The sequence below is a fragment of the Carassius gibelio genome, chromosome B1 (genome assembly GCF_023724105.1).
Source record: "Carassius gibelio isolate Cgi1373 ecotype wild population from Czech Republic chromosome B1, carGib1.2-hapl.c, whole genome shotgun sequence".
Lineage (NCBI taxonomy): Eukaryota > Metazoa > Chordata > Actinopteri > Cypriniformes > Cyprinidae > Carassius > Carassius gibelio.
In genome coordinates, this window is record NC_068396.1 from 28,637,652 (window position 1) to 28,662,267 (window position 24,616).

The 24,616-nt window shown below is 38.4% G+C and overlaps 1 protein-coding gene and 1 long non-coding RNA gene across 2 annotated transcripts in view; one reads left to right on the plus strand and one right to left on the minus strand.

Moving 5' to 3' along the window:
- The window catches only part of sorcs3a (sortilin related VPS10 domain containing receptor 3a), a 207,272-nt gene that overhangs the window by 100,502 nt on the left and 82,154 nt on the right, over positions 1 to 24,616 (plus strand). Inside the window, exons 3-4 of the mRNA XM_052546258.1 lie at positions 2,202 to 2,301; positions 6,617 to 6,775. Coding sequence (XP_052402218.1) covers positions 2,202 to 2,301; positions 6,617 to 6,775 — 259 coding nt within the window. The remainder of the gene's footprint in view (positions 1 to 2,201; positions 2,302 to 6,616; positions 6,776 to 24,616) is intronic.
- LOC127949227 (uncharacterized) lies at positions 12,139 to 23,031 on the minus strand. Its single transcript, XR_008152266.1, has 3 exons — positions 22,491 to 23,031; positions 21,869 to 22,264; positions 12,139 to 12,367 (listed from the first exon to the last, which is right to left on the minus strand). It is a non-coding gene; the product is annotated as an uncharacterized LOC127949227 (long non-coding RNA).

Sequence of the window (24,616 nt, forward strand, 5' to 3'; positions counted from 1 at the left end):
ATGTCATTTATTCAAATGAATCATGAGTCTATTTTGTAAATTAATTAATCAGACTGGTTTTGAAATGATTAAATGAAAAGATCCAACTCAAAATAATGATTAATTCATGAATCAGAGGTTGATACTCGCTATTTGTTAACTCTTGTAAACAGCAGCTTTTAGTCATGAATTTAGGTCTCAGCTTCTCACATGATATGCAAATACAATTTATGTATCCATATTAAATTTCCATATATGACATCAATTGTCATATGAATTAAATACATTTATAAAAACCGATTAGAAAGTGAAACAAGTTATGGAAATAAGAATCAATGTATCAACATGTCTGTTTATGTATGTGTGACACATTTTGGAAATATATGACATGTACATCAATACATGTTCATTCATATACATCAAATAAATCTATTACAAACACATAAACTGACACACAGATTTATTGTATATTTGTTGCTTTAACAGTCTTGTAAATAAAATATTGCATATCGTACATGGTTGGGTCACCATGATTTTGCCAAGTAAGACATGTTCCTGGATCAACATCTTTTGATGATCCTGGATCAACATTATTGTCCAAAAATATAGACTTAACCCAACCAAACCTAACCATACCCATAATTTATTCCTAAAATCAGTGGGAAATGGTAGCTGATATACAGGGTGTAGAAGCACCTAACCCTGATTGTAAGCCCAAAACAGATTAAGCCTAAAACTAATTTCCTGAAAAGTTATATCTCAATTCTGGGGTGCATTCCCCAAAAGCATAGTTGCTAACTAATTTAGCAACTTTGTTGGTTGCCATACAATTTCCCATTGCCAACCTACTAAGTTGCTAACAGGTTAGCAACTATGCTTTTGGGAAACGCACCTGATTGGTTGATTGGAATGTTGTTCCAGGATCAACAAGGATGTTGTACTTGGTGAAATCACGCTCACCTACATGGTTGCTATATACAGTATAATACTGTATAAAAATCATAATATAGATATTATAAAAATATGTACATTTATAAATTTTACTATGATGATTTGATATGTTATAAACTTATATCTTCACTTACCTAGAGAATGTGCATATGTGAAAATTATACATCATCTTATACGTAGGTAACATATATGCCAGTATCACTCTTGATATGGGACAATATATGTCATATATTACATTTCCATATGGTATGTTGTTTTTGGGAGACTTGGAACACAGAAGTTTGAGTTATTTTGAGAGAATCAGGCCAGTATATTATTCAAAAATTCACCTTGTCTGTTCCTCGGATGAAAGAAAGTCATAGGTGTGGTTTGGAGCGACATGCGGTTGAAAAAATGATGACAGAATTGATATTTTTGGGTGAACGTTTCCTGAAAGGCTTAAATAGCAAGTATATGTGTTGCATTAAAGAACGTTATGTTCCCACAAAGATGCTGAATAGGAGAGAGAAATTGGTGGGCGTGACATGGGCCACAGGCAAATTGTACTTAGCTGAAATAGGCAACGCTCAGGAGAAAAAGAGAGGTGGAAGCAAAAATAGAGATGGCAGGAATGGCAAGACACTGCTGGTGCGATAAAACAAGGGGTTGGAGGGGAGAGCGAGATCAAGAAAAGGGAATCGCAAAGTGATGTGAGACCTCCAAAAACTCTCCATTACACTCTCATCTCAGGGAAGTGGATTTTGGACAGTTGACCAAAGAAGAAGAACACCAAATATTAGAAATGATGTGTGTGTGTGTGTGTGTGTTGGGGTGGGGGGTGGGGGGGCATTGCAAGACTGTAAATATTATTAGCCTTTCTAAACAAATCAGTGTATTCTCTGGATCAGTTGTCACTGTTAAGCCCAGGGGTTGCAAGATGATGTTAGTTTTGCTGTCTGTAGAACATGGCAGAATTGCTCAGCATATGCTCAGCAGATTGTGTTTGTCTTAGCGAGCTTTTCTGCTCATTGCTGAGGATCAGGGAAATATAAATAGCCAGGAAAAAGAACATAATAAAAAAAATTAAAAAAACATGTGAAACACTCTTATGATTTTAATTTGCTGAAACCTGTTAAATCATTTGAGGTCTGCAAATTCCAATGTAGATTCATTTTGCTGGAGAATGTACTCATTTTGACCAGGTCATGACTGGAGCATTGCTACACACACACACACACACACACACACAAACATTCTGAATACCATATTGAGGATTGTGCTTCTATTTGCAGGTCGACGGATTATGGCAGCACTTATGAGAGGCTGAATGATAAAGTGGGAGTCAAGACTGTTTTGAGTTACCTCTATGTCTGCCCCACCAACAAGAGAAAGGTAAGATGCCTACAGCCTCTTATTTTCTGTTTGCTACCCTTTGAGAGACTTCATGTTCCCCTACTTCAAATAAGGCTTTATTATTTTTGAAATATTTCCTTATTTTTCTGCTTTCTGGCAGCATATAAAAAGATACTAAAAGGCACTAAAGGAGTGACTAACCTGAACAACATGGAGCAATCCTGCTTAGATAAAAACAGTGTGTATTATATTATATTATATTATATTATATTATATTATATTATATTATATTATATTATATTATATTATATTATATTATATTAAGTTTCTTTGTTGTTGTTGTTTTTGTTCTCATTAAGGAGAAAGAAAAATGTTGAATAAAACATCTGAAACATTTCTTTGATAATGTTAATTTTATAATCACATAACGCTCACCAAGACTGCATTTATTTGATCAAAATTATGTAAATTGTATTTTTCTAAAGCTGTATTTTTAGCAGCCATTAGTCCAGTCTTCAGGATCAGTCTTTTAGGATTTATAGAATAAAAAGCTTTAAAAAAATAATAATTTTAATAGGCTGATTTAGTGTTCTAGAAACATGTCTCATTATTATCATCCATGTTTAAAACAATTGTTTTATACTTAATTAAGCTGCTTAATATTTTCAAAGAAACCATTATACTTTTTTTTTTCAGGATTAAAGCTCAAAACAACAACATTTGTTTGCTGAAAGAAATCATTCTTATATGCTGACAAAAAATATGCTCATTTGCTGAAATTGGTGCTGCTAAATTAAGCATGGATTCTTTATTTGAAATCTTTTGTAGCATTATAATTGCCTTTATTGTCATTTTTGATCAATACAATACATTAACGCTTATTAAAATGTCGGTCAGTCCATCAATATTCCAAAATAATCCACAGCATCATGCTAGTACTTCTAGCATCTCTTAAACTTTCGTCCCCATCTGCCTTTAGGACCATTAGTAGCCTACAATTTCCCATCAGAAGAGATGGATGGTCTCCTTTGAAAAGCTCTAGATGTTTGTTTACCTCTGCGTTTGTGAACTGTAAGTGCACAATGGACGTGCACAGTGCAAAACATGCATCAGAAGATATTGTTGTTTAGCAGCTCTGTGCACAAACTGGATTAATGCGTCAGTTTATTTCCCTGACTATGTGGGCAAACACAGTCCCATCCCAGAGAAAAGGATTGGCAGATCCCATGGCTATTTTCAAATAGGGCTAAGTTTAGGCCTAACCTTTAGCACAACACTTTTCCATTTGAGAGATGGGCATGACATTTCCGCAGCTCTGCCTGAGCTCTTAAAATGGGAACTTGCCAAGAATCCAAAGTGCTTTGCACGCGGCTCTTTTAGCACTCTCGATGGAGACGAGATTACATGCTGATGCGAAGATCGCCGACAAATGAGTCTGTTTATATTTCCACCACTCTATTTGTTATAGAACGCAGTTGATAGGCCATGCCATGATTAATTTGAGACTGTGTGTCCTTTTCCTGCTGTTTACACTGCTCGCCCGGCACTGACGCCAATCTCATTCAGCGGCAGGAGGCTACGTGTGCGCTGTTAACTGTGCGCTGCATGTAGATTAGCTTGCGGGATGCTAGCCGTCTGGGTGCCAGCAGATAACAGGGATCCCTCAACCCTATTGATTTGTGCTTCGCAACTCTCCTCACTCCTTTATTCAGCGAAGAAACATTTGTTCACAGTTGTCTTGTTCTGGTGGCTTGAAAACTTAATTATGTGCTAATGCTTAATCAGTATCTGTCTGACCTCAGATTTGTGGTTTCCCAGCTTTACAGTCCAGTCGTGACCCATCGGCCAGCTCTAAATTTACTGTAGGTGTAAATGAAGTCCGTTTTGTGAAGTGACTCATTTTGTTGCACCCAGACAACATAATAAATTATTATCAGTGATGCAAGCCAATATGTGTGTTATTTTAGCACATCCATAGACTGTTTTGTCTGAGAAGATGAAAATTAAAATGTGTGAAAAGCTGTACCATCTAATGAAAAACTCTGTAGTACTGTATGTTGTCTGAACATTGATTCATATGCATATGAACTATAGAATATTCTGCCTTGCATACCAAAAAAGTAGCAAACTTTAGCAATTTTGGAACTTTTTAACTCATTCATTACAGTCAATCCAATATCCATATATTACATCAGTAAGGGGTGAAGATCTCCGCCCCTTAATTTAATCTCCAGGGCAAAATGGGAATTGCTGGCTCAAGCATGTAAAGATTAGCTCTATGAGACCTTTGTCAAGTAAAACAGTCCAGTGTGTACAGTACACTCTTAAAAAAGGTATTTGTGGTTCAATAAAGAACCTTTAATGTCCAGGTGTTTGTAATTTACTGGATTACGGATATGGATTAAGTTAGAAATGTGCAACTTTTTAAATAAAAATTTCAGCAAGAGACTGTTACCCAATGCACTATCATGGAAAATGATTACACCCTAAAATCTATGAATTGCATCTGACAGACCCAAAGACACCAACTGACACAAGGGGCCTCTTTCCATCTTCGTATAACAATAATGAACAGTAAAAATTGGAAGCCCAGGCCAACAAAATCCTGGCTGTGTTTTCGCTGGCTGTTTATTGGCGCTTAATGAAAAACAATTTATCTTAATCACCGCCCCAGAGGATTCGTAGTTAAAGCTTGTGGAGAGAGGGGTGGGATTTTTGTCAGTGACAAATGCACCACTGTTTTTCCAATTCAAATCCAGTTGAGGGAAGAAAACGGCCGTTTACATTTAAGGCGGATGGAGGCGAGAGAAAGAGCGAGATGATAGAATTGGGGAGGTCTCGAGCTTAGGTTTCACAGTTTGCTTGCTAAATATTATCACGTCTAGATGTCAGCCGTAAGGGTGCATGCTTAAATTAATGTGCTTCGAAATGCTTTAGAGCCTATTAGGGTTCCATTTAAACATCGAAGACATATGCACAGAATTTTTTTAAGCAGTAAAAAGTCCATAATGAAAATGTCTGCAACTGTTTTTAGCACTGTAACATTCCTTTAATGACAGTGAGCACAGTGCCTGGCTTTCAGGTGCGAGTCCATTTAACGAGCAGGCTGACGTACTTACCCTTTAATTATCACTGAGATCAGATGCAACTGCCCAGTCAAACACAAGCATGAAAAGAAACACTTTCCATAATGCAATGTGTTCACTTCAAGAAGAGTTTTACATCTGTTTTAATTAAACGCTATGCCCATCCACAGATTTTCCTCTGTGCATACATATAACCAGAATCAATTTAAGAGGAGCTTGGAAACGAAGCCAAGGTCAGTGCTAAAGTAGAGCTACATTAGTTAGCTCACTCTCAATTATTATTCCATTTAGAATGGAAGCAATTGTCAACCTTGACCTAGTATGAGCTTTAGTTAGTGGTCTAAAGCCTAGGAATAGTTCACCTAAAAATTCTAATTACATGGAAGTCATGCAGAGGGATTTCTATTGTTTGTGTGAAATGTTCCTTTAAATGGCGTTGATTAATAAGCAAAGGTGCATTGTGCAGCAATTTACTAAGAATTTTTACAACTAAACTGCCTAAAATGTTATGGTTAATAATTGCTTTTACTCTGCAGGTATGCTATCAGGCTTCATTCTAACACTTTCTAAACCTCTTTTCCAAATCATTATCATAATTGATATACAAATTTCTAAGTCCTCTGAATGGTTAGCATGATCCAAACAGCTGAAAATCCTGTTTAACATAATCTACTGTTGTATATTCCTTTTGTTGTGTGATCGATAGTTTATACATTTTTAGAAAAAAGTTATTTTTTGTATAATTCTAAAAATATCAACCTTCAGGCCACAGTGCATGTGTCTTTTTGCTGTGAATAACTTTGATATTGTTGGTAATATTTCAAGATGAACACTTACTGGAATGATTTTTACAAAAACCATGTTTAAATATGAGTGTCAAATATATCACATCAGGTTTTTGAGGAACATTTATTTGCTCATCTCTCAATCACTGCATCGCACTAAATGTCTGCCTCCAACAATAAAAACTACAGAGCTTTGATCATAAAACTAAGCATTTTAAATATCATCTCTCTAATATATTATTTCAGGAGAAATAGTGGCAACTGATATGTATATGCATTTTCTGTGAATAGACTGCTCAGATCTCACTGATTTACATTACTTGTCACTGTTTTGTCTTACCAATATGAGCAACTGCACCAAATTATATTTTGTTGTAAGTTTGGGCCTCTTTTGTAGTAACTCAAATCCATATTTTTTGTGCATGTATATATCAGATTTTTATGGGGTTAATCATTGTGCCTCTCTGTGTTTTTTGTCATCAGATAATGGTGTTGACTGACCCAGAGTTTGAAAGCAGTGTTCTCATCAGCTCGGATGAAGGTGCCAGTTATCAGAAGTACCGCTTAAACTTCTTCATCTTAAGTCTTCTTTTCCATCACACTCAAGAGGACTGGGCTTTGGCCTACAGCCACGACCAGAAGGTAAGATTTGCTTCATCTAAGAAAAAAAAAGAAAAAAAAGAAGAAAAGGCAGCCTGCAGTGGTCAAGATATGTAAAAAGACCATACTAATTTAATAAACTAGTCTTATTGATGATGATGCGGATAAACATTTTCTTAACTTTTTTAATTAATTTTTTTTATAAATGTTAACCATTAGTGAAATGGCCATTTAGACACGGTTTTATCAAACTCCCATTCAGAATGGCTATATTTTGGTATTTAATCCATTTATCCAATTAATAACCGCGACGCTAGATAACATTGGTCATGCAGTACTATTTTAATCACTGAGTAGCAATTGTAGCATGAACAATAAGTAACTGAACAGTGATGGGTGTTTTGTGCTTGTTTAGGCTGGTTCACATTAGGCTGTTGTTTCGGGTACTACAAGCCTTCTCAAATCAAATTTGTAAATTCTGTCGGGTGCTGAGAATTTTATAATCATTTACCAAGGACAAACCCTCCCATGAGAGGGATAGTGAGAAAGAAAGAAAGATAAAGAGAGCAAAAAAAGACTTTTGACTTTTAAAGGTCTCCTTTTATTTGACAGTGATTCATATTCGTAGTCAGCCCATAAAGAAAACCCAATAAAACGCGTGTGAACAGAATGAACATCCAGCTAATTGAGCTGAAGCTTATAAATATATCAAGAGAATATATTGTTGTCCATACCTTGTATTCTTTGAGTTTTGTATAGTATGCATTGTATGGCTTTATAGTACTGTATGTTGTTTTATCGTCTATTAAATTGAATTATGTACAATAAAGACAATAATGTTACAGCAACTTATAGATTAGTGGCTAAAAAAATATATTTATATTAAAAAATGCTTTTTATTTGAAAATTGTATGTGTACATTAAAGTTAAAGTTTTCACAAAATATTAAGCAACATTGATAATAATAATAAATTCTTATTGAGCAAATCAAAATATTATACTGATTTCTGAAGGATCACGTGACACTGAAGACTGGAGTACTGATGCTGAAAATTCAGCTTCGCATCACAGGAATAAATACCATTTTGAAATATATTCACATAGAAAACAGTTGTTTTAAATTATAATAATATATCACAATGTTACCATATTTATGATCAAATATCAATGGTGAGCAAACATTAAAACAATCTTACCAACCTCAAACTTTTGAACGGTAGGTTAATGTACTCACCCACACACACACACACACACACACACACCAAGTTATTTCTATCCATGGATGCCAAAAGACGGTTGTTCTTGTAAAATCCGCCACTGTTCCTTTTCACTTCTGTCTCTAAACTTGTAGTGACAAAACATCGAGCATTTCAGCCACTGGTCTCTCCACTTCCCATAATGATGTTATCCTGAGCCATACTGCAATGTGCTTGGAGACAATCGTGCTTACTCGCTCAAAAAATGACACGCATTAATGCTGTGGCGACATGGCACTAAAGTGTCTCATTTTCTGAATCGACAAGGGTGGCTGACACTGTGTCCAGACTCATCACGGCCAGAGCACAGCTGTGGATTAGGTCAACACCTGAAGCATTGTCTTATAGAGAGGTGTCAGGCTGGTCAGGTCCACTCCTTGATGATTCATTAAAAGCAGATAGTAGTTTAGGCCCAGCTTTCTCCCGTTCCTCAGAAGAACACCTTGCTTAAAGGAGCCTCTGGGTATCTTACAAAAGAAATAGCAATTGATCCCTGCCCACCCTTTCAGTCTGGCTAACGGAGGTTTCATTGACCAGCAAAAGTCCACAAAAGCCATTCAGTGTCTTTAATTATACTAATAGCTGGCTCTAAATGGTCATTTATGCAACACTGAGGAAGCAATAAGATCTTTTTTCTAATAAGATAGCGGCAGAATAACCAAGGCCTTAGAGGCGACCTTGAATTATACCAAACAAGCCTCACTACTGTACAGTCAATGCAGTTGCTCTGCTCTTTGTGAAGATTTTGGGTTTGATATAAACTGAGTGCAATCAATAGTATTTGTAGCATAATGTTAATGACAGCCAAACATATTATATATACTGCATATATCTATATGTTCAAGGTCACAGTGAGGCATTTACAGAATTTACACATTTTTTTGAGTATTTAAAATAAATAGTACAAAACTCTGAAAAAGTAGATTCCCTTTTACAGAAAGTATGATTTACACAGCCAGAGTTTTGATTAAGAAAGCCAGATTTTGCACGATATTGTGTTATGACTTCTTAACATGCTGCAGGATTTGAAAACTGATAGTTTTGAACATTCCTAATATTTATTTTTAGGTTGAAGTATGGCTTTTAAGTCATGATAAAAATGTATATTGTGTCTCGTGACTGCATAGTTGAAACGATGAGTTTTTAACATTGATTGGCCCCATTTATTCACACTTTTTCAACATTATGCTGCAAGTGCTGTCAACTATTTATTATTTAGTTTTCTCTAATGTTTTTAGCTCTCTCAGATCATATTTGTTAACAAATTAAAGCTCTTAAATCACTTTTCAAGAGGTTTCTGACCTTGGTTGACTATAAGCTAATTTATATGAATTGTATATATATATATATATATATATATATATGTGTGTGTGTGTGTGTGTGTGTGTGTGTGTGTGTGTGTGTGTGTGTGTGTGTGTGTGTGTGTGTTTAAACTTATACAAATAAATTGCAGGTTCATGAATTTCATGAAGAAATCTATCTAGGAATGTGGTCTGAACCAAGAATCTTTTGTCCACAGTCGCTGACTGAAACCATTTGGTCAAGGTTTATCTGGTTAGCAAGCATTTTTCCCGTCTGTTTGTCATTTAAAACTATCTGTGTGCTCTAATCTATCATTTTTTGCTATAAATATTTTCAAAACAAATATTTCAGTTTTACAGTAGATATTGTACCAATGCATAATTCTGAAGGGCCCTTCAAAGTATGTCTTTTTCTGCTGCCTTTGATGTCACAACTCAACATAGTCACCAGTATAGAGCTTGAGGACTGTGTATGTTCTTGTGGTGCCATGAGCCAATCAGAGCTTTCTCCAGGTATTACAGACATATGTTTGCTGTGCAAATCTTCCAGCTTTGGGTGTTTTTGGAAGAGCCCAGCACTGATTCATCAGCAGCGTAGAGTTTAGAGTAAAATTCAGCGGCTAAATTATGCATGGCAGATGGTTGGGAGATGACAAAACTTTCATTATCCTTCAGGCACAGCACTAGCTTCTCCTGTCTAATCTTCCGTTTTAAATTGAAGAAAAATGTACCATCAGTGTCTCTACTAAGAAATTCAGCTGTTGTTTCTTCTTGTTGCAGGAGTTGTCGAAATAAATGACAAATAAATTATACCCACATTCTATCATGCCAGCATTTTACTTTCGATAACAGACATGTCATTCTCAAAGTTGGGTATAGTGTCAGCTTTACAATTCCTTTTGAATGAGATGACAAAGAAGTCATTGCAGCTTCGGCGACTTTGGATCATTGTTGTATTCATATAATTGTTTGTTTTGTCATGCTATTTATATCACATTATTTTATGCTGTGATTATAGGCTGTTTTATGCACCCACACTACCAAAGGAATGTGCTGACGTATATCATAAGATGAAATATGAAATTCTTATGGGCAGTTTCCACTTTTTTCTGAGCCTCAACAATTTCCAGATGTTTCCACAGGTTTGAATTGCTTCAAATATGCAACAAGTTCCAACCATAACATGTTCTATTAGATTATATAAGTTACCTTTTAACATATATTTAAATAGAAAATGATAGAAAATTGAAAATAATATAAAGTTGTCATGCATAGTAGAGAAAGTATCACAGAAACGGAATTCAAGAATGACACAAAAAAGGACCATTAAGTGTATTAGTTCTCCAACAGAATGAGATTTGCTGGTAGACTTTCTCTCCGCCAGTGACCACTTTTATCATACTTGATGATACAATTCTGCTTTCAGAGTATATGTCGGGGGAAAAAGCAGTAAGAACAAGTATTAACAATTTTAATCCTAAAAGATTATTTTGGATTGGATCCAGTCCTCCAAAATCCTCCAAAACGAGCTGAATACAGCACCAGAGTGACGTTGTGATGTTCCAGGATAAAAGTGGCTAGAGTGACGTCTGTTGCATTGTTTCATCAAGAAAAGCATTAATCTGTTGAGCTGAGGTGCATGTCATTGTCAGCTTCTTCTGGAATATCTGACACATTAGATAAACACTCTGGTTTATCACCGTGACTCAATTCAAGCATCTTTTGTGCCTTGTCTTGTGGAGTCAAAAACAAACACCTGTCTTCCAAAAGACAGAGCGTGTTGTCAGATTTTTGTATCCTTTTTTTTTTTTTTTTTTTTTGACATTTTACAGAATTCTCTTTATAATATTTCTTAGAAAGAGATATTAAAGAAAGAAGGATGCACTAAAAAAAAGGATGCACCAAAAAAAGTTTATGCTAAAAACACCCACTCCTAGCATGTCCCTTTCTAAAATAAAGAGATAAACGTGAAAAACCGTAAGCCTAAGCATGTTAATATATGACCAAAACAGCAATAGAAAAAGAGAAAGAATTTGTGCATATCAAACAATTTATGTAGCTGTGGCTTTTTTCAGAATAGAATATTTCTTACTGCGCACTGCTTGCTATAAAAAAAAAAAAGTATGTGAAACAGTTTACATTTTGCATTTTGTATTACTTATGTGAAAGTGGGGTCTAAATAGTAAAGTTGTTATTTGAATAAAATTGCTATTCAAACACTATCAAGAGTGAATACTTTTGCTGCAGATGAATATTCAGAAGTAAAAACACAAAACAAAAAGACTGCTTGCGAAAATACGATTGTGATTTTGCTTGTATTTAATAGTTCAATAAACATGAATGACATAATGTTGCCACTTACTTTGCAGTTTGCTTTGCAAACAAAACCATAAAAAGGTAGCTGAGATTCATTCATAAATAAATAAATCAATTGAGTGAATGATTCACTGGCTCGCTTGTTTTGTTACTTAAGTGTTTTGTTTCTGAATGAATCAGTGTTTTTAAATTGATTGAGAGAATAATAAATTGACTCACTTGTTTTAATAAAATAATTAGTGTGCTAGAACAAATCATTTGAATGAATGATTTATTGACTCAGACAGTCACTTTTCAAGACCTATACTGGCATAAAAACGAAACATAAACGAAAAATGCTGGAAAATCCTCACTAATCTCACTGAAACTAGAATACAATACAAAACTAACACTAATTCTGTTGGAGATCAGAACAAATAAATGTATAACTGTAAAAAAATGCACATATACCGGCCAGTATATATTGTGAAAATGGAGCAGTGCCATATGTGTGTAACCCAGGTCTCATGTAGTTAGAAAATAAAGCTAGAGTGGTTAATACAATGAGACTGGGCCTGGGCTCGTTGTAGGAAAATTCAACTTGTTTTATACGTTACTTAATAAATGTATATTTGTAATTCTTATAAAGATCACCACAACTGTATTTTGATTACAAAAATATTAACAAGTATTTATTTACAACATTAAATAAAAGATAAATGTATCTTAGAATAAAATAAAACAAATCACATAAGCATGAAAAGATATGAAATAAAAAAAAACTAAAACAATAAAGAAAACTTCACTTTCCCAAAAGGAAAAAAAACCTTTCTGTGGTTATATTGAAATTAAACAATCATTCATTCCCTCTGAAAAAATGTCCAACCCCGTTGCAGGCCTGTTCGATGACACTTTGTGTGCGGTGAGGCCTAAAAACTGGAATGGCCGCTTCACTCAGAAACTGAGCATAAACAAAAAAGCACGTGCAGGTGAATGTTAGTACTCACGAATCCAGGTTAAGTTAGTACAGCGATGGTAATGGTAATGGCAATGGCGATGGTAATGGTAATGGAAGAAGCACAGCACAGATGATCACGGCAGGGCACACAGAAACAGCAAAGCAGAAACAGCAGGGCCTTCGGTTGGAAAACCAGTCTCTCGCTCACCAACGTCCGTCTCCTTAGAGCATATTATTTGAATTGAGCCACATTATCAAACACTATTTCTTATTGAATTAGCGTAAGCTCTGCTTTAGCGATATCACAATGCTAAAACTATTACTAAAACATATGAGCACAGAATGCTACCGCTAATTAGCATGTCACTAATTACATTATACATCCAGTCTCTTAACTATAACAGTTCGATATAGCACAAAAATACAGGCATGCACAATCATATTCACCTCTTGCAGGTCACACCAAAGTTTTTTGTTGTAAGGACCACGAGTAGTCGACCTTCATAAAACATTAATGCTTCCCACACCACGATGCCTCCTTCATTAGCGCTCTCATTATAGCGTCTGTTCTCCGTTTTCCATACGTGCTCACTACTCCTCACACAAACCTGTCCCACTAGTCCCGCCCCTTACACAATGATGTTACTCTAATTGGCTCAAGTACTAACACAACCAAAAGCAAAACGGGAATTAAATGATTGACAGGTGACAGGTAACAGATTAGGTTACACAGATAAACACAACTTCTTCTCTACTTTTTCTCTCAAATGAAACAAAAACATTTTTATAATGAATTTAACTTTAACTGTAAATAGTCTTATTTATTAAACTCTACATATTATATTTATACTTTGTAGCAGAAATGAGTCAAATCAGACAAATCCAAGAGTCTATCAGAGCTGTGTGCATTGAAACATGAGCTGAATTCCTCAGGAAGTCATAAATCAGTTCTAGTGCCACAGGAACCAACTTGTTCACACAACAGCTTTCAACATTAACACCAATAGAACAATTATTGACAATTTTAATTCGAAGAAGAGATTGTCAAATTTATTGTTCGTGATTGGAATGCAACGCTGGACATCACATGTAAACCCAGGAGATCAAGTTAAATACTTGCATTGACTTCCCCCCCAGCCAGTGAAACCAGACTGAAATTCCTAAGGGGGAAGGGCTTTAAACCTTTGTCTTCACAGAAAAGTCCTTTGCCAGAGAATGGCAAAGAAACCCTTTTTATACATTATATATGGACCAGAATGAACTCAAAAAAAGACTTATGAATGAATCATTCCATTGCTTAACTCCATATTCATTTACGTGTAACCCACACATTTGACTATCATGTATAATCACTTATTGTGTATGTCTTTTGATAACTATAGAATACCTAGTCATGTCTAGTATTCAAATAATCGCATTTTCTTGCTTGATATTGTCCTGACAATCATTTATTTGTAAAATATATCATAATCATGTTATAGGAATCATGTCCAAAATTAGACCCTGTGAGGCAAGAACCACATGCTTGGTAAGATAAACAAATGATTTATGATACCCACCCCAAGAACATATCTGATTGGTCAAGGCAACATTTGAGGGGTGGCCAACAGGAAGTTTTAAATACTTTGGACACGATGTAATTTAGCTTTTAGTCATGCCTTGCTTTTAGTCTGCTTTTAGTTCTAGTCTAGCTGCTGCTATTAGCCATGTCGGCTTTTAGTCTAGCATTGCTTGTGCTATCAGTCATGCCTGCTCTTAGCTTTTAGCTTGTAGCTTTGCTACCTAGCTTTAGCTTGTAGCATCTAGCCATGCGGTAGTCATCATTGTTCTTTGAGCGCGGTTCCAGCGTGCCTGCCTGCTGCTACTATGAGAAGGAACACAACCTAGTCTCGTCAAACTTTATTTCTTTCCTTTTCCGTTTGAGAGTTTCGTGTTCTGAGTTAAATTTTGTAACGTCCATTCAACTTCAACCAGCGAACACGACTCTGCACTTTCAGCCAACGCCCAACAACCACGGGCTTCCCAAGACGTCACTTCAGAGACTGAACTTCCAGCCAATCAACGACCTCGGGATAGCCCTTTCACCGAGGCTCCTTCTTCACAGGAGATGCAAGTAACTTTACCTCCAGACTGTGACCTTTACTGGTGTATCTAATATAATTTTAACCTCATTGAGGAACTCAATGCGAGCGCTAATTACGTGATTGATGGTTGTTCATGTTTATGCAATTTAACGTATTGCTGTTAACTTGGGATTCCATATTTCCATTCTCTTAAACTCATCTTTCCCTAACTTTCGACCTCCCTGCAACTTGTGTGAATGTGTGTGTGCGTGCGTTTATGTGTTAGATTAGTTTATATGTCTTAGATTTATCTAATAAAGCCTTATTCATATTGAAAAGAGAAGTATCTTGTGTTTTGTGCTTACAAGTTAATGTCTTAAACTGCCGATCTTGTTACTGTGCTAATTGATAGTGGTTTCACTATAGTTTGGATATTAGTATCCAGCACAGATTTGATGTTAAACGGCTCGTTCACTGAACCGCAGGCGCGTCTCCGTGAACAGCCGTGAAACAGTGATTCTGTTCAAATTCCCTTTAAAATCTTAAATGATTCCCTTTGAGCTAAATTGACCTGTTTCCCTTACAACTTTTAACCAGCACACCTTTTACCCAATTTTAACTATTTATGAACTCCATTTATAAACTTTTCTTTTGTTTCTTTATGTGTGTGTGAATTACACTGTTAATGATCTTTTAAACTCTAATTTATAGAAATTTTGTACAGGGCTACACCCTCCCTCTTCTGAATGTGTAGATGTCCTCATCACACCTTTTGTCCCTCTTCCTTTTATCCTCCTCCATATACCTTTGGGATGTTTTGGACTTTTTCCTTGGTTTATTGTCTTGGTCTGGAGGGTTCATTTTGAGTTGGATGACCATGCCATGGTGCATGATGGTAACTGGTTCAAAAGATGGATGACCAGGTTCCTCATAAGTAAATCTTATAGGTGGCTTTGGTTTTCTCAAGGATGTCCGGACTGTAGAAGACCTTTCACTTTTTGCTCTTTCAGCAGCTATATTACGTTTGTTTCTTTGTAAGGGAGGTGACTTTGCTCCCTCTTCTGAATCTTGAGAATCTTCTTCCACAGATTCAGTATTTGTCTCTTGGACATCAGAGTATGACATAGGAGGTGCATCACCTTCAAGCTGTTCCTCATTCTCCGTCTCTGTAATTTGTTGAGTTTCTGTAACTTCACAGCTTTCCTCCACAGCTTTTCCATCCTCCTCAGAGTTGTCACTCTCATCATTCTCCACAGAGCGATTTATCTTTAGCCGTCTCCGGACCTCATCCATATCAAAATCTGAAGATTTGTGGACGGTTTCAAACTCTGAACCTGATGACTCTGTGTCACTTTCTTCAGACTTGGTTGGTTGACGTTTCTGAGTACGTTGAGTTCTTGTTACAGGTCTCCGAACAGAGCTTGCATCATCTGATGGGTTAAACATCCTGACCATGTAACCGATGGGTAACAGATGATCTCGATGGAGAGTTTTCAGCACACCTGAACCATGCTCTGGTTTGACCTTATAAACAGGCAGGTTAGGCAACTTCTCCACAACAACATATGGTATTGATTTCCATCGATCTTGGAGTTTATGTTTGCCTTTTAGACCCACATTCTGTATGAGAACTCGGTCTCCTTTCTCCAAAGGTAGGTCTCTCACACGTTGGTCATATCGGGCTTTATTTTTCAAGTGATTCTTTGTAGCAGCATCAGATGCCAACTGATAAGCTTTTTGCAACTCTTTCCTCATCCTGGCCACGTACTGTTGGTAGGAGGTTTCACTTTCACCATTTGGTGAGATTCCAAAACAGATGTCAATGGGTAACCTTGCTTCCCTTCCGAACATGAGATGATAAGGGGAGTATCCCGTGGAATCATTTTTTGTGCAATTGTATGCATGTACCAGGTAAGTTATATGTTGACTCCAATGTTGTTTTTGTACGGCATCCAGGGTACCAAGCATGGCTAAAAGTGTTCGATTGAATCGTTCTGGTTGGGCATCCCCTTGAGGGTGGTAGGGAGATGTTCTTGACTTCCGAATCCCAAGCATGGACAAGAGTTCTTTTATCAGGCGACTTTCAAAATCTCGGCCCTGATCCGAGTGTATCCTTGCAGGTAGGCCATAGTGCACAAAATACTTGTCCCACAATACCCTGGCAACTGTGATAGCCTTTTGATTTTTTGTAACAAATGCTTGTGCGTAACGTGTATAATGGTCTGTCACTACCAACACATTAGCAACACCCTTAGAGTCAGGCTCTATTTGCAAAAAATCGATACAAACTAAATCCAAGGGGCCATTACTCGTTATTTGGTTTAAGGGCGAGGCATGTTGAGGGAGTGTCTTTCTGGAGATACATCTACCACAGGTTCGAATGTACTGCTCGACCTCAGCTGTCATTCGCGGCCAATAAAATCTGTCCTTGATCAGTTCAGTGGTACGTTCGACTCCCAAGTGTCCACACTCATCATGTAGAGACCTTAACACCATTGGGCGGTATCTTGTGGGCAAGACAAGTTGTTTGATCTGTTTCCCGCATATCTTTTCTTTTACTCTGTAGAGTATTCCATCTCTTAACTCCAACTTGCGGCTTTCACGAAGGAGCAGCACAGTTTCCGGTGAGTCATTCTCTGAGCGTGTCAAACATTTATTCTTCTCCAGAGCTTTCTTTAATGGTCCAATTGTTGGGTCCATATCTTGTGATGCTTGAATGTCTTTTGAGCTCAATTGATCAAGTGTATTCATGCTAAGGTTCACTGGACACACATAAGCTTCAGGTACTGCGGTGGCAGGAGCTCCCAATTGATCAACTAATCTGTCTGGCACATCAGCCTCTTCACTGACACAGGCTCTTTTGCAGAGGGCTTTGATGCCAGCAGGTGGGACACTAGTCCACTCTTCTGTCTCCTCTGAAGAGTACTGTCTGGACAACAAGTCAGCATCAACATTATGTCTCCCAGGTCGATACTGGATGGTGAAATCGTAGGTGGCGAGGGCGGCGAGCCAACGATGTCCGACGGCACTGAGTTTGGCAGAGGTCAATACATATGTTAATGGGTTATTGTCAGTTCTTACTATGAACTTTGCTCCATACAAGTAATCGTGAAACTTGTCCACGACAGCCCATTTTAATGCCAGAAATTCCAATTGATGGACTGGATAGTTGTGTTCTGAATCTTTAAGCTTACGACTGGCAAAAGCTACTGGCTTGAGGCCCTCAGGATATTCCTGGTTCAGAACAGCGCCTAAACCATTCATACTGGCGTCCACATGTAAGATGTACGGTTTTGTGGGGTCAGCGAAAGCTAGCACTGGGGCATTGATCAAACAGTCACGAATACGGTCGAAAGCGTCCTGGCAAGTTTTAGTCCACCGCTCTCCGAACGGCTCTGATGGCTTGAAATAGACTTTGCTTAAGTCAACACTTTTTTTAGTCTTGGGGTCTTGCCAAGTGGGGGCGTAACCTTTAGTGAGCTCGGAGAGGGGACGGACAATGGCAGAATAGTTTGCAATGAACCTCCGATAATAACTGCAAAATCCGAGGAAGGACTTCAGCGGTTTCAAGTGAGTGGGCTCTTTCCAATGCTTTACTACCTCCACTTTGTCTGGATCCGTAGCTATTCCATTAGCAGAAACAATATGACCCACATACTTGACCTCGGGCTGACAGAATTGGCATTTGTCAATAGAAACCTTCAATCCGACCTCCTCTAATCTGTCCAACACCTTGAGAAGACGTTGCTCGTGCTCCTCAAGTGTCTTGCTGAAAATGATGATATCATCTAAGTATACGAGAGCCTCCAGAAGATGCATATCGCCTACAGCCTTTTCCATTAAGCGCTGAAATGTTGCTGGCGCTCCTGTGATTCCTTGTGGCATGCGCTCAAATTGATAGAAACCGAGAGGGCAAATGAACGCTGTCTTTTCTTTATCCTCCGGAGCCATCTCTATCTGGTAGTAACCACTGCGCAAATCCAGAACTGAAAACCATTGGCTGCCTGATAGAGAATCCAAGGCATCGTCAATGCGTGGCATTGTGTACTGATCTGGTGTGGTGCGGTTGTTCAATGTTCTGTAATCAATGCAGATTCTTATCTTCCCATTCTTTTTGCGGACTACCACAATTGGTGAGGCGTATGGGCTACGGGACTCAGTGATAATGCCAGTGGCCAGTAGTTGTTGTATGTGTCGCCGCACATCGTCTATGTCGGCAGGGGCTATACTCCTTGACCTCTCCCTGAAAGGTCTGGGGTCATGCAGGCGTATGTGGTGTTCAACACCCTTGGCGCGACCAACATCCCACTCATGCAGTGAGAAAACATTCCGCCTCTCAGCCAACTTCTGCTGAAACCGACTTTTCCACTCTTCGGGAATTGGAGAGTCCCCGAAATTGAAAAGACTTGGGTCTAGAGTTTCAGCTGGGAGGTTGGAAAACTGAACTGGGGTGACTGTGTCCACAGCATACATCTCAGCAACGATGGTCCCAACTGGGATGGAAGTTGCCCTTTTGGACTCATTCTGAATGAGGACAGTGAAACTGTTAGTGTCTATGTTGGCGTCTGAGAGCACACCAGGCTGTACCGGTAGACCGGCAGGGAGCAACTGTTCAGTGGGTGCATCAATCAGTACAAGGTCTTTGGACGGGGCACTCTGTCTTTCCACTCTGCATGTTGCATAGTACTTTACACCTGGAGCAATTGACAGTAAACCAGGTCCTTTCCACTTTATCTGTCCCATGACTTCATCTTTTGCAAACTGCTCTTGTGCTTTGACAGGTGCGTAAACAGACTGAATCCTCATTGAATGCACAATGTTCTCGTCACCTTTTGTCTTCACCAGCTCCCATAAGCGCCGAAACAGAGATGTGTTGGTGCCAACCAATACTGGGGTTTGTTGCTGATTTCTTGGCTCAGGGCAGATTAAAGCAAGCACTTCTACTCGTCCCGATACACCAGTGATCTCTTCAGTGAACTCCATCTCAACCACAACATATCCTTTGTAAGGAAACTCAGTGTCTGAAAGGCTCCAGAGTCCAAGACCAGAGAGGGGTTTTATCGGGACATCAGGTAAGTGTTTGTTATACCAGCTTTCAAAAATAATAGTCACGTTAGACCCACTGTCGATAAGAGCATTGCAGACCACATCATTAACTTTGATGGTGTGTATAAATGATGGACCTACGAGACCTTCAGGTAAGTCAGTGTTAGGTTCTGAGACTTCAACCTTATTGGTTCTAGCTACATGCTGCTCTTCAGCTGCAGGATTTGGGTTCTCTTTGTTTGGTAAAGGGGAAACTCGCACTAAGCGTATAAGCTTTCTAATAACTTTCTGGAGATTCTCAGGGGCAGTACATCTGGTGGCTATGTGTCCATTTTCCCCACACCGATAACAAAAAAAACTCATCCTTGTCTTGTCGGGGAGGAAAAACTTTGGAATGAGCGGGCTTGTGAACTGGAGCTGCTTTGTATCGGTGAGGCTGAGGTGTGTGTTCTCGTGGGGGGTCTGATGTGTATTTCACTGCCATTACACTCATTTTATTTTCTAAGGCTTTCACTTGTTTCCTTAGTGATTGCAATTCACTCTGTGACTCATTTTTTTGTTTTTGTTTCTCTTTCAGACCTGTAAAAGATTCATCAGAGATTGGCTGAGGTTGTAGGTTGTTTCTCTGCTCTAGCTGCGCTCTCAATTCTCGAATCTGAGCTTGTAGTTCACTCCTAGAGACTGATTCAGGTTCTTTCTCCTTTTCAGCTTGGACAGTGCGTACACGCTGAGGACGTATGTGTGACAAATGGCTTTGTTTGGCTAATTGGCGAACCTCCTCTTCCATCACTTCTCTTAACAGGTTCAAGAATGTAGGGGGATTACTACTCCGCTCCCTAATTTTCAACTGAAGCAACATGAGTTCAGAGGTAGACCCTCTAAGAAGCTGCTCTAAACGAGCGCTATTGGCAGCGCTAACAGGTAAACCACCTCCCTGTACTACTTTGAAAAGAGATTTTTCTACTCTTCGTAGGAACTCAGACAAACGCTCACCAGACTGTTGGTGGAGGGCTCTAAACGACAAGTATAGTTCTTCTGCGGACTCTACTGTACCAAAAATGCTCTCTATAGCCTTTATGTACTCACTTGGGCTAGCATCAGGTTGAGTCAGGCGCACAGCTTGAATGATTTCAAAGGCGGGCCCTTTAAGACTCTCCAGTATCCGACGCCGTTTTTCTTTGTCGGAGCACTCACCTTCCTCTACTAAGAGTGTTGCTTGTTCCAGCCAGTTATCTAAGGTCTCTTCTCCAGTTGGGGTGGGACTGACCCCGGAGAATGTCCGCAGACGTCTGTATGGGTGACTGTCATGTTGTTGGTTTGTTCTGGTCATAACATCACCGACCGCACGGATGATGTCTTCAGGGTTGCTGTTACCCTCTTTGGTGAGTGAACATAAACCTGGCAAGTCATCTAAGGTTCTCCCTTCGCTCTGCAAAAAGGAAAGTAACTTCTCTTCAAAGTTATCAAGCTGAGGCTCTGTATAATAGACAGTTTTCCAACCACTTCCTTCACTTATAGGCATTATCTCAGGTGGGATTTTGGAAGGGTCAATCTCTTCACGACACTCACATAACACCATTACTGATTGTTGTTGAGGGTGAAACATTTTGCCTCTCACTCTAACTTTTCCCAATGCTTTGATAGTCCCTGCTGTTTCTTCAATCTCTTCTCTTGAAACACCTTCTGGCACTCCATGTAAAAGGAGGGCATGCTTTAAATCTAATGATTCTCCTTTGCACCAGTTAATTAGCTCACGTTGTGATGAACTACTTGTTTGGCTTGCCATGCTGTACTTTACTTAAATTGCTTTTAGTTACTGTTAGCACGTTATTTTTATACAAATGCTCTATACTACTGCTCTAAAGTTGTGGGGTCTAATGGCTTGTACTCTAGGTTTATAAATTCCTGTTTATGTTAAATAAATCCCACCGCTGCCACCATTTTATGTAACCCAGGTCTCATGTAGTTAGAAAATAAAGCTAGAGTGGTTAATACAATGAGACTGGGCCTGGGCTCGTTGTAGGAAAATTCAACTTGTTTTATACGTTACTTAATAAATGTATATTTGTAATTCTTATAAAGATCACCACAACTGTATTTTGATTACAAAAATATTAACAAGTATTTATTTACAACATTAAATAAAAGATAAATGTATCTTAGAATAAAATAAAACAAATCACATAAGCATGAAAAGATATGAAATAAAAAAAAACTAAAACAATAAAGAAAACTTCACTTTCCCAAAAGGAAAAAAAACCTTTCTGTGGTTATATTGAAATTAAACAATCATTCATTCCCTCTGAAAAAATGTCCAACCCCGTTGCAGGCCTGTTCGATGACACTTTGTGTGCGGTGAGGCCTAAAAACTGGAATGGCCGCTTCACTCAGAAACTGAGCATAAACAAAAAAGCACGTGCAGGTGAATGTTAGTACTCACGAATCCAGGTTAAGTTAGTACAGCGATGGTAATGGTAATGGCAATGGCGATGGTAATGGTAATGGAAGAAGCACAGCACAGATGATCACGGCAGGGCACACAGAAACAGCAAAGCAGAAACAGCAGGGCCTTCGGTTGGAAAACCAGTCTCTCGCTCACCAACGTCCGTCTCCTTAGAGCATATTATTTGAATTGAGCCACATTATCAAACACTATTTCTTATTGAATTAGCGTAAGCTCTGCTTTAGCGATATCACAATGCTAAAACTATTACTAAAACATATGAGCACAGAATGCTACCGCTAATTAGCATGTCACTAATTACATTATACATCCAGTCTCTTAACTATAACAGTTCGATATAGCACAAAAATACAGGCATGCACAATCATATTCACCTCTTGCAGGTCACACCAAAGTTTTTTGTTGTAAGGACCACGAGTAGTCGACCTTCATAAAACATTAATGCTTCCCACACCACGATGCCTCCTTCATTAGCGCTCTCATTATAGCGTCTGTTCTCCGTTTTCCATACGTGCTCACTACTCCTCACACAAACCTGTCCCACTAGTCCCGCCCCTTACACAATGATGTTACTCTAATTGCCTCAAGTACTAACACAACCAAAAGCAAAACGGGAATTAAATGATTGACAGGTGACAGGTAACAGATTAGGTTACACAGATAAACACAACTTCTTCTCTACTTTTTCTCTCAAATGAAACAAAAACATTTTTATAATGAATTTAACTTTAACTGTAAATAGTCTTATTTATTAAACTCTACATATTATATTTATACTTTTAACCAGCACACCTTTTACCCAATTTTAACTATTTATGAACTCCATTTATAAACTTTTCTTTTGTTTCTTTATGTGTGTGTGAATTACACTGTTAATGATCTTTTAAACTCTAATTTATAGAAATTTTGTACAGGGCTACATGTGCTATTCTTGTTCTAACAACAAATATGTGTAACCGTAACCTTTGTGCTTCCTGAGTACTCCGCATCCGTCTCTGTGGGCAAATAAGACACATGCACCATATTCAAACCCCAGTCACATCATCAGTCCTGTAGTTCTCCAGCTCTCTGACCTCTCCCCTGGGGTGGCTGCCTCATGGGACGGCTCGTAAAAGCCCGCAGATAACTCCTCAGGTGCTCCCTGACCTCCCGCATCATTCACAAAGCTGGAAATACCTCCCCAGAGAGACAGGCAGAGAGAGAGAGAGTTGACAGAGGATAACAGATTGAGAGATTGAGCAAGAGGATCGAGACAGGGAGGAATGGAAGAACAGGAATTCATAAAGCATCATGCCATGCTTTCCAGAAAGATACGGGGAGAATTAGAAGAGACGGAGCTGCTGTGATACTGTATAAGTCCTGCATGTGACCATTAGCTCAATGGGGGTATTTTAAGGCCAAATGTGAATTATATTTATGTATTATTATTTTTTATTCTTTGGAATACCAAAATAAAACCAAGGCATGGTCCTCTCTCATCCTTTAGTGTCGTTACTCCTCTTTTTATCCTTCCAGAGCTCCTCTTCGGGACTCGTGAGCGGTGAGTGGTGCAGGTGTCACTCATTCTCATTAACTCCACCGGCCCCGCCCCTCTCGTCACATATATATTATTTATAACATACAGTCTTGTTCAAAATAATAGCAGTACAATGTGACTAACCAGAATAATCAAGGTTTTTAGTATATTTTTTATTGCTACGTGGCAAACAAGTTACCAGTAGGTTCAGTAGATTGTCAGAAAACAAACAAGACCCAGCATTCATGATATGCACGCTCTTAAGGCTGTGCAATTGGGCAATTAGTTGAAAGGGGTGTGTTCAAAAAAATAGCAGTGTCTACCTTTGACTGTACAAACTCAAAACTATTTTGTACAAACATTTTTTTTTCTGGGATTTAGCAATCCTGTGAATCACTAAACTAATATTTAGTTGTATGACCACAGTTTTTTAAAACTGCTTGACATCTGTGTGGCATGGAGTCAACCAACTTGTGGCACCTCTCAGCTGTTATTCCACTCCATGATTCTTTAACAACATTCCACAATTCATTCACATTTCTTGGTTTTGCTTCAGAAACAGCATTTTTGATATCACCCCACAAGTTCTCAATTGGATTAAGGTCTGGAGATTGGGCTGGCCACTCCATAACATTAATTTTGTTGGTTTGGAACCAAGACTTTGCCCGTTTACTAGTGTGTTTTGGGTCATTGTCTTGTTGAAACAACCATTTCAAGGGCATGTCCTCTTCAGCATAGGGCAACATGACCTCTTCAAGTATTTTAACATATGCAAACTGATCCATGATCCCTGGTATGCGATAAATAGGCCCAACACCATAGTAGGAGAAACATGCCCATATCATGATGCTTGCACCTCCATGCTTCACTGTCTTCACTGTGTACTGTGGCTTGAATTCAGAGTTTGGGGGTCGTCTCACAAACTGCCTGTGGCCCTTGGACCCAAAAAGAACAATTTGACTCTCATCAGTCCACAAAATGTTC